The sequence below is a fragment of the Aegilops tauschii genome, chromosome 2 (genome assembly GCF_002575655.3).
Source record: "Aegilops tauschii subsp. strangulata cultivar AL8/78 chromosome 2, Aet v6.0, whole genome shotgun sequence".
NCBI classification, from domain to species: Eukaryota; Viridiplantae; Streptophyta; class Magnoliopsida; order Poales; family Poaceae; genus Aegilops; species Aegilops tauschii.
Window position 1 is genome coordinate 497,909,618 of NC_053036.3, and position 11,340 is coordinate 497,920,957.

Genomic DNA, 11,340 nt, shown 5'->3' on the forward strand with positions numbered 1-11,340 from the left:
CATAATAAAGTTTAGAATATAAATCAATGAAAATTTGATCATAAATCCATAATTCGTCGGATCCCAACAAACACACCGCACAAAAGGATTACATCATATCGGTCTCTAGAGAGAGACAGAGAGTCATCTAGCTAATCACCATGGACTAGTAGGTCCTATGGGGAACTACTCACACATCATCGAAGGTGCGGCAAGGTTGATGTAGAAGCCCTCCGTGATCGATTCCCCCTCCGACAGAGTACCGGCGGAGGCCTACAGATGAGATCGCGGAAGAAAAGAGCCTTACGACGGCGGAATAAAAGTTCCGGGTCTCCTTCTGGTGGTTTTGGGATTTTAGGGAATTTATGGAAGTGGAATTAGGTCAATCAGAGTTACAAGGGCTCAAAAGCTCAGGTGCCCCCCCCCCCGCCCCCCCGGGGGCGGCGTGTGAGCTTGTGGTCCACTCATACATCTTCTGGCCTCCTCCCGAAGCTTCCAAGGTCCCTTCTGGTCCAGAAAAAATTATCGTAAAGTTTCATCGTGTTTGGACTCCGTTTTCTATTGATTTTCTATAAAAAAGAACAAGTAGAAAATAGCAACTGGCACTAGGCACTAGGTTAATTCCCAAAAAATGATATAAATTGCACATAAAGCATGCAAGATTGATAATATAATAGCATGAAACAATAAAAAATTATAGATATGTTGGAGACGTATCACCTATGTTTGGTTTCGGTGCCATGGCAGCCGGGTCACTCATAGATGTGGACTTGACCAGTGGGTTCATGATGTCCGAAACGTCATTTTATCACTCAAATTGACTCATTAGTGTTTACTAGCTAATTGCACATGCGTTACAACGGGGCCATGCATACTCTAGTGGTTAAACACCAATTGTGTCCGACATATACCTTACACCCACCATATTCTATATTTTGGTATTGATTTGAGTATGGGTAGGGAAAGACAAGGATTGTTTTGATTTAGTTAAGGTTTTAGTAAGATTTGATTTGATTTAGGCATAGGTAGGCGAAGGTAAGGAAATTATTAATTTATTTGAAATTTTGATAAGATCTTATTTGATTTTATGGAGTTAATGCATAACTTGGTTTTGGTAAGATTATTGAGTTAATGCGAGACATGTTTTACAGGAGGACAAAGAAAGGAAAGTATCGATTTGGTTTTGATTAGGGCCTGATGGCATCGAGAGGAAAAAAACCAAGGTAGAGGAACGGGTGAGGAGAACATACCAACTCTACCTGTAAAGAGTAGGTAATTGTACGTTCGTTGCAACAGGGCATACATATTCTAGTGGTTCTAACAGCAATCATGTCCGACATATACATTAACCCACATATTCTAGATTTTGGTAAGATTTGATTTGATTTGAATATTAGTAAGGGAGGACAAGGAAAGTTATGATTTAGTTGAGGTTTTGATATGATTTGATTTGATTTGGGTATGAGTAGGGGACCGCAAGAAAGCTTTAGTTCAGTTGAGATTTTGTTAAGGTTTGATTTGATTTGATATGGGTATGAGTATGAGCCAAAGGAAAGTTTTGATTGATGATTTACTAAAATTTAGTGTAGGGCGTGAGCGAGAGATAGTGTACTAGAGTGAAAAAACCAAACAAAGAAGGGCGGGGGTGAAGGTCATACAACGACCAAGTGTCGTTTAATAGTAGAGATTGCGAAAAATCTAATGATAATACTACTCATGTATCGGTAACACTTTTAGTGGTCTGGAAAAATGATAGCAAAACCAAATCCATTTTAATAAAATAGGAGCGCGTTAGCTGGCGAACGTTCGTCAGGAAGAGTGGCAAATTTTAGTTTTTCTTTGCGAGGGAAAATCATGTTCTTTCATTTAATCAACAGTGGGAGTACAATCATTTGAAATGACAATGCTAATCTCCTGGGGGAATTTGCTAACTAACAAGCCGTACGCTATTGACCACGCCCATCGCTGCTATAGCATGTGCGGCCTTATTCTGCGATCTACCTATTTTTATGATTTGCATTGATCTTTCTTGCAACATCTTTGAGACGGACGCCACCTAAAACATATTCCTTGATCTTTCATTTGAACCTGATTCAAGGAGCTTCAAACATCTCCGCATAGTCTGCCTTCACCTGGATAGGCAGGGGAGTCCAGTGCAATGTCAGCTTCAGGCCCTCCTCACAAGCCGATAGCTCCGCCTCCAATGCACCAAGGCAGTTCTGGATTCATCTGCATGCCGCGTAGATAACCGCATCCGTGTGATCACGTAGGATTATACCGACACCGACTGTTCCATCTACCTGTACAAACGAACCGTCAAAGTTGAGCTTTGCAACACTGCATGGGAGGCGTCCAACTGGGTTGAATGCTAGGCTCTAGTTTATGTTGAGCATCATTGTTGGATAATAGAATCGGCTGCTTCCCCCCGAGGACGTCCACCTCTGCCCCTGTTTGATAGCAAGGAATCGACATATCTATAGAGAAATTTCTTCGACACCTCGACCGGGATCAGTGGCTTGTCATGGGTGAGTTCAAAATTTTATTTGAGGAATGATGATTTCTTATAGTTTCTTCATAGAAGACAAATTGAATTTAAAACCTGTCGCCGTTTGATCTGGCCTAACAACTAGTAAAACTGTGAGAAAAAAACTTTTGTTTGCCACCCTCTTCCCATCTGACGTCCGCCAAGTAATTTCTGATAAAATAATATAGATTGTGAAAAATTACCCTTATTATCGGTAGATTTTTATTGCGGTTCTGAAAAGTGGGGGCAAAATCGGATCTACAACGCGAATGTGGTTTTGCAACTCACACCCACAAGCGGCGTCAAGGTTCTACTCTTCTTCAGTGCGCAGCCCTAAGTGTGACTCCATCTCTGCAATCTGCGCTGCGCGTGCGACGTCGAAGACATCGACATGGACGCGCCGAGGGGTACCCCGCCGGGGCGGGCACGGGCGCCGCCACCCGGATGGATCGGCGATTCTGGGTCCGGGCAGGGCTCTGGACCCGACGGCTCCTGGAGGTACGGCTGGGAGTGGGCTTCAGGGCCTGGAGGCGGCTGGGGCTACGGCCACAGCTCAGAGCAGAGCCCAGGCGGCGCCGCGTTTGGGTTCGGCTACGGCAGCGGCGGTGGTGGAGGAGGAGGAGGCGGAGGGGGGAGCGGACGTGGAGGCTTCGGGTTCGGCAGGCTCGGCGGCCACGCCGGCGGGTTCGGCTGGGGTGTCGGGCCCGGCGGCCATGCTGGCGACTGGAGCGGCGGCCATGCTGGCGGCTGGGGCAGCGGGAGCGGCGGCTGGGGAGCAGGCGGTGGGGCCTTTGGAGGCGGCCACGGCGGCTGGGGCGCGCGCGCAGGGTTCCGCGGCGGGAGCCAACGGCCACCGCGCGGAGGACGCGGCGGCGGCAATTGACTTGGGGTCTGTATGCTACGGCGTGGTGAGATCACTGCTGGAGTATAGTAGGAGCAGTTGATCTGGGTCCTCAGGTCTGGGAGGATGATGTGGTTTGTTCAACTCTGTCTATCTGCATGTGTTAAAATTTCAGTGCGAGCCGTGATGATCGTAGCACGATCTGGATCCTGGGTCTTGTAATGATACTGTGGATCACTTTGCATGTACAAGTGTTCAATTTCAGTATAACAGAAATGGTTATGTTTACATAATCAACATGTGCTGCTGGTGTGTGATGCTAGATCATGACTGAACATTCATGTAGCTTCATGGCAAAATCACAGCAAGAAAAACGGAGCAAACGGGCTCATTCTTCTGTTTGAGGTCACATCTGTCGTGCCCAGGTTACAGGTTCAAGTTATACAAAGAAATACGAAGAAAAACCCGAGATCCTACGCTCTTTGCTCATCAACCATAGAAGACAAACTTGCATACATTCTGTGCAGCTGGCAGTAGCTCAGCACTCTGTTGAGCCAAGCTCTGAGTCAACACCTGGATTTTTACATTGACAACGTCGGACTCAGAAACACAAATTATCAGAAGGTGCATCCTATGCTGAACACGACTCCATGTTGCGCTGCTGCACGAAAATCTTCCATGAGACCATGATCTCAAGAGGCTGAGTGACGAGGCTTCTTCTAGCCTCCGACCATTGCTCTACGTCTTTACTACACCCTTCGTCCCTAAATGTAAGATGTTTTTGCAGTTCAATTTGAACTGCCGAAACGTCTTACATTTAGAAACATATAGGTAGTATTTAGGAAGTACAGTGACTTCACAGGGTCATATTTGCTTCATTTTGCAATGATGGAACTTCACTTCCGAAACCATACTAGTGTCTCTGTGAGGCCTGGGGCATCCAGGATCCAAGCTCAATGGCTTGCAGCTGTAGAGCCAAACATGGATAATCTGCAGGGTAAGAAATTAACGAAATTAGGACACCTGGAGCAGAAGTATCCAACACAGCAGAACAAGTCATAAATGACATGACCCCTATTTTCCTCACCCACAAGCTTTGCCACCAGAAAGATCTTCAGATGGTGTTGCTTTTCATTACGAGCATATTGGAACAGACTATGAAAGCTTTGGAATTCAAAGGTGTTGTTTATACACAAGCATTATATCCTGGACTTCACTGTCCATATGATAGAAACTGAAAGAAAGGACTAGGAAGGAATAGATTATAACTGGCTTTGGGACACCAACTTGGTTCTGATTTTGCACCTATGCAACGCAAATATATCGATCTGATCATCCAGCTGTAACTGCATTTTTCAACTATGAAAACCCATGGAGAAAGGGACCAGAAATAACAGATATTATTATACACAATGGTATAAGTAAGCAATGCCAAAGTCCAATCTTACCCTTGCACTGATTTAAGCTTCTGACTTCATGACACTTGTATGCAGGCCCACATGTTCTTACCCTTGGGAGTAATCAGGATTTGTCAATACAAACGTTTCTGAAACAAGTTCTAGGCTGGACTTCAGATTAAGCTCGTTTTCTGGCCAATTCTCAATATTAACGAGTCAAAAGCTGATAAATCTGGAATCCAGATCAACAGAAAATTAAAGGTTTTCACACCTTTGTCGGTTATAACAGCAGCTAATTTGATTGCTCCTACTACTTCCATTTCAATGATCATAAAATTCTAGGATGATTAGTTCTTCACTACTTTAAAGGCAAATAGTTGTTATCCATTCATGCGAATTCTTTCACATCATAATGGAAATCAATGTACTTTTTTTCTTTATTTTCTCAAAAAAATGATGACCAAACGAAATTACTGAAAAAATAAACTTGTAACAATAGTAAATATAAGGGCAAAGAGTAATCCTACATCCTACATACCTAAATAGTTGACCCCCATTAACTCTAATTCTCTCAACATGCAACTATGCCAACCCATCATGCCATCATGCATGGAGAAAAAACACATTTAGCCCAATAAGTCTAATTCTCTCAACACGCAACTATGCCAACTCATCATGCTACCATACATGGAAAAAGGCCCACCATGCATGCTACTCATATTGAAAAAATATTCTGCAACTATACAATGACAATAATCAAATACAATAACTTATGTGTATTTTAGTTTCAATTCCCATATTGTTAATCTAAGTAATAACGTTTTGTACAACCAAATCTCATTAAAACAGTTGCAACAAATTTTCAAAGCAACGCACAGGGTATCATCTCTAGTTTTCTTAAGTGTACATCATGATATCGCAATTCCATTTTTACAATGCTCCAGTAATCTCCGCTTACAAAAAAAGTGCTAGGATATTTCTATCAAGAGAAGATGTTCTAGGAGTTGAAGGACACAGAATATCAATCACTGAACCAAATGAGAGGTTGCCGGAAAATGGAAACTACAAAAAGAAAACTAATTGATGCATTATGTCCAAGAATTATTGTCATGTTGAAAGCTAGAACTACAAGTACAAAATGAACTAATAAATGATCTAACTAAGCGAATAGATTTGTTAATTTATCAATGGTAGGATCAGGAAATAAGAGAAACATAAATGATGATACTTATTGGACACTGAAAAGGTTAGAAGAAGAATTAATGGCAATGACATAACTTCAACAGAGCCACAAAGGCATCACAGTCTAAACCTAATACAACCAGCCATCACACTCCACAGAGCCACAAAGGCATTTCTTCTTCTTGATGTTACCATTCTCATCATAAACCTGATCTATGGCATAGTTGTAGTGGTATACTAGCTCTTGACCGGGTGGAATATCTTCGCAGGCAAAGAACATGATATGAGGAGCACTCTTGTCATCATGATCATAGAGAACATTTTGTGCATAGAGGTTGGGGGTGCAGCTATGATTAATAAATTTTGCAAAGTTCCCCATCTTTGATGCATCAACAGCAAAACCAGCTTCTTCATCTTTACCCGGACCATTCTGAAGCGAGGGTATAGATCTTGATAGGCCCTCCCAAAGGGATTCATCATAATAATTATGCCCTATAGCAAATAGGTACTCATCAGTCATCCTTTTCTGTGCTTCTTCATCATCCAGCACTTCCCCAATGTATTCACAGACGAAACTTCCAGATGGTATATAGTCGAGAGTCTTCACGCCCCAACCCATCGATTTGGTCTTGAACACTTGCAGCCGAAATTTGATGCCTTTCTGGCCGACTCTGTTATGACATGTAGGAGGACACTTGCAAGAAGGTCCACACTCATAAACAAGAGGTTTTGCAGCTATGATACAGCCTTTATCATTGAAAGGGATCTCCCCACCATTTTTCACTACACAGGCACACAGTTTAGAGTCCGAGCACCCGCCTACACAAGCACAGCCTGCTGGAGGAGCTGGCTGATAGTTAGGGGGGTATTTCAGGCGAGACATGTAGATATAGGGCATCGGATGCTCATCAGATATTGAGTTCAAAACAGATACCGGGATCCTCTCCAACCCTTGGGATATATCTTTCATTATAACACCATCATATGGCTCAGCCTGTTCTGATTTCATAATTGCTTCAATGTCAATGTGTTTCTGACCTGCCATTCTTCTCATTCGGAACATATAAACATAACGATCTTCGCTTTCTTTCTCCCTCCAGTATTTCTCAACTAGATATAAACCCCCATATACAAGAATACTCTTCCGCTGGCTGTTCTTCTTAGCATGAATGGTGAAACCATGGATGACACGAACTGGTGTTTTGGTATCCATGCTCTTCTTCAGTGCAAGATTGGTACTCTCTATCTTCTGATTCATTGTAGCTGTCCTTGATCCAGAATACACCAAGGCATCAAAATTATCCTTGACATCAGAAAGAAGTGCATATGCCACGATGCTAACAGCTATACAAGTACCATCCTCCTTCCTGATATGGTCAATCCCTAACCGGTGTGGGCGATGAAGACCGATAATGCAAAGCTCAACCCTTGCATAAAAGATATCACCAACATGGATTCCAGGCACATTGCCAACAAATCTCTCGTCATTACACTGTGCAAGGAACCTGTCCCTGAAGATTTTGTAAGCTTGTAGATCGGCTCCTCCTTCCCGTGACCTGTCTTCAAGTTTATTCAAAAGATTCTTGTAAATTAAGCGGAAATCCTGCAAGGATCTGATGGCTTTCTCCCTAGCAAGGGCAACTCCATTTTTTGGCATTCCCTGATTATCATCATCCTTCTCAGTTTTCACCTTTTTATATGCTGTTCGGGTTTCCTTCTCGCCTTTCCCTGAGGAGAAATCACGCACGGCCGAAACTCGAACATTTGAAAGGGGGCTAGCATAGCACCTCACAGTACTTCTAGTTCCTGGAGTGCACTGTGTTGAGCTGCCCTGAGCCCTGTATTCCGGAGTTTCAAGTGATCCACCATTAGAGCAGAAAGCTTTCGAGAATGACCGCTTGTACCCGATCTGGAACCTCCATGGCACTATTGCTTTCCGCCCTCTGCGGCAATTTGGGTCATTAGCATTGCTTCCAGGAACTGCAGAGCTGCACCCTTTGGCTGCTACATCACTCTCCTTGGAAGCCCCATTTCCCGTGTTAGCACCTTTTCCCTCCGGCTGCTCCAGCACATGATCTGCAGCAGAAGAAACGTTGCTCTTTAACCTATTCCCAGTCACACGGGACTTCTTCGAACCCTCAGACTCACAGTTCTCAGCTCCTACATTACTCTGAATCCCCTCTGGGATGCAAGCTGCCCCATCACCAGCACCAACGCTGCCACCAGTCCGAAAATTCTGGACATGTTCATCTCTCAGGACACCGCTGTAGTCTGGCCTCTCAAAACAGCAATCTCCTCCAGCAGCGTTGGCCAACCCATCACCCATAATATTGCAGCTGGACTTGCCCAAACCACTATCCATTTCGGCACCGGTGCGAGCATTGTTATCCATTTTCTCCCCATTGGAGCTCCTCGTGGTCACTCTGTGTGTGCCTCTCTTTATTTGGGAATCCTTTTCAGCACTGCTAGGAGAGTCGTTCTCCATTTTAATAGCATGGGAGCTGTTCACAGCCGTACTGCGTGTGTGTCTCTTCAACGGGAAATCCTTTCCGGCACCGCTGCAGGCGCTGTTCTCCACTTTAACCCCATCGGAGTTCTTGGCAGTCGCACTGCGTGTGCCTCTTCTCAACAGGCAATCCATTTCAGCACCGGAGTTCTTCATGGTCGCACTGCGCGTGCTTCTCCTCAACTGGCTATCCTTTCCAGCACCGGCGCTGCGAGCGCTGTTCTCCCCATCGGGCCTCTTCATGGTCGCACTGCGCGTGCTTCTCTTGTTCGACTGGCCGTCCGTCGGATCTCCCGCGCTACGGCCGCCGCTCCCCACCACCGACGCCGATCTGGAACGCTTGGCGCCAGAACCGCCCACCGGCGCACCGCCACGGCCTCTGGGCGCGGCGGCGGGGGTCTTGGCCTGCTTCCTGACGAAGCCGCGCTGGAAGCGCCACGGCGTGAGCGCCTTGTACCTCCGCCCTCTGGTCGCCCTGGGCGGCACCGCCGCCTCCCCGGTCTCCATCTCGCGCCGCGGCCGCCCTCCCGTCGCCACACGCGTCTTCTCGGACGACGCCCCTGCGTTCGGAGGAAACAAATCGCGCCAGGTCTCAGCACGGATCGAACGGAAGGTGCGACAGAGGGGGAGAGAGAAAGATTGGGTGGGTGGAGGAGACGGGGCGTACCTGATTGAGGGGCCGGCGGCGGCGGCGGCGGTGGAGGAGGTGGGTAGGGCGCGCGCGCTCGCCTCGGGGTTTCGCGGTGGATTTGGCGCGGCGCGAGGCTTCCCCTGTAATGGCGGAGCGGCGGGCGGGAGGGGTGGGGTGGGGTGGGAGGTGAGGGTGGGTGGGTGACTGGATGGATCCGAGATGGAGCACAGCAACCGCGCCTCGCCTCGCCTCGGGACGGGCGCTGGCGCTGGTGTTTGTTGGCTGGTGAATCGGACGGCGGTCGCCACGCGCGGCCAGGGTGGGTTATTATTGGAGCGCGGGGTCCGCCCCGCCTTTGCCTCTCCCCCGTGACCCCGTCTGATGATGAGCGGAACCGGGTCGATCGATTTAGGGTGGGCGTGTGGCCGGCTGGCTGAATTCTGGGCTGGTTTACGAATTTGTAGAGGCGTGATTGATTCCAGCTCCACTCGGACTGCCACTTCCTCTCTTCGGCTTCGGTTCGGACTGCTGGCGCCGCGGGACTTGTATAGAATGGATATAAATGCGGCGGTCAGATAAATTCAGACTCGACTTGAATATCGATTTTAATCTCAAAAGTGGAGTGCCACGGACGGAAAAGGTACAGATTCAAATGAGACTCGTTTGTTAATGGAAAAGGTTCGATCAAGGCCTGCTATTTTGGGGGGTGGATGACTGGCCACTGGATGGGGCATCGCTGCATTGGATGGAGCGGCACCGCGAAGCATGCATCGGCCAGGTGGCGCCAGAGGCCAGACCGTGGAAAGATGTGGGCAAAGGCCGCGGCATCGCATTCAAAAATATTTGAGCCTCCCGTGCTGGACCGGCGGTGCAGGCTGCAGCTGCAGCAGTAGCTTGGACAGTTGGACTGGTCAAGTCCTAGGCTTGTACGTACCTCCTGCTAGACTCTTGGTCATTGTTATTCGTGACCGTTTTCCTCACGAAACTGCGATCGACTAGTCCTGCCCAATTGATGGTGCTCCTGCTGCTAAGAGAGGCAAGCATGGAGATTTCAAGGTCTGCGCTTATTTGAACGGGGGAATGAAAATGGAGACGCAGATGAGGTTTTTCCTTGTTTCACAGTACAATCGAAGTTTTGGATTGTTATGATCAAATCTTCCATGACAAACAAGAGTGCTGCTCCTGCTACCCAGTGTGATGGTTGTGGTTTGTAAAAGATGATGAAATCACACACAAGGAGAACCAAGAAAAAGAAAAGTTAACATCTCTTGTGGATCCTCAAAATTCAATCCTCCGTCATCTGTCTGTTAAAAAGTTTTTTTCTTATTAAAAATGAGGCAAAATTTTGCCTCGACTCGTTAATAAAGTAGGGTATATGGTAACAAAGGTTTTTAGGTCAGGTCACTACTCTATTCTTAGCACAATGGAACCCACGTGCGTAGCACCAGCGGTCACCCAAAGCTTGGCCTCAACCCTAACATTCGCGACGACAATCGACGATAAGGTAGATTTGTTGCAAAGAACCTCGGGCATTCCTCTCGTTCCACAGTGACCATGTCACAAGCATGAGGGGGTGGCGATAGCTTTCCTCCTGTGACCATGGCCGAGCACTGTGGCATTCCACCAAGGTGCACCCACCGCACTGCCCAATGCACAACTCTGTGGCACCAAGACACGTCTTCACGGCCTCCCAAACATGGATGGAGTATCTGCACTTGAATAGGAGATGTGTTGCAGACTCGGGCTCCTTTCTAACAACTGACATAGGCCACGGTTTGACCAGCCTATCCTCTCTAAGTGATCGGCGGTTCAGATCCTATTCTTGTTGACAGGCCAAGCAAAGAACTTGCATTTGGGCAGCACCCAGTTATCCTAGACCGTGGGCTTCGTGGGTGTGGTGTTGGCTACCTCAAATTGTGTGAGATAATCATAAACATCCCAGTAAATACCATTAGACGTAAGGTTCCACACAATGATATCCAGAGTGTCATGCCGATGTCTACTGCGCAATTTTATCCTTGTAGACGTTGTTGGGCCTCCAAGTACAGAGTTTTGTAGGACAGTAGCAAATTTCCCTTTAGTGGATGACCTAAGGTTTATCAATCCGTGGGAGGCGTAGGATGAAGATGGTCTCTCTCAAACAACCCTGCAACCAAATAACAAAGAGTCTCTTGTGTCCCGAACACACCCAATACAATGGTAAATTATATAGGTGCACTAGTTCGGCGAAGAGATGGTGATACAAGTGCAATACGGATAGTAGATATAGGTTTTTGTAAT

General features: G+C 46.8%; 2 protein-coding genes across 2 annotated transcripts; one reads left to right on the top strand and one right to left on the bottom strand.

Annotated features, from left to right (window-relative positions):
• Positions 1–2,762: 2,762 nt before the first annotated feature.
• On the top strand, positions 2,763–3,637 carry LOC109782754 (uncharacterized). Its single transcript, XM_020341371.4, has one exon. It carries the CDS (start codon positions 2,895–2,897, stop codon positions 3,384–3,386), a length of 492 nt encoding a protein of 163 aa, XP_020196960.1. The 5' UTR covers positions 2,763–2,894; the 3' UTR covers positions 3,387–3,637.
• A 2,351-nt stretch (positions 3,638–5,988) lies between these two features.
• LOC109782755 (histone-lysine N-methyltransferase, H3 lysine-9 specific SUVH6) lies at positions 5,989–9,438 on the bottom strand. The gene is made up of 2 exons (XM_020341372.4): positions 9,097–9,438; positions 5,989–8,989 (listed from the first exon to the last, which is right to left on the bottom strand). Exon 2 carries the CDS (start codon positions 8,934–8,936, stop codon positions 6,054–6,056), a length of 2,883 nt encoding a protein of 960 aa, XP_020196961.1. The 5' UTR covers positions 8,937–8,989; positions 9,097–9,438; the 3' UTR covers positions 5,989–6,053.
• Between the last annotated feature and the right edge of the window lie 1,902 nt (positions 9,439–11,340).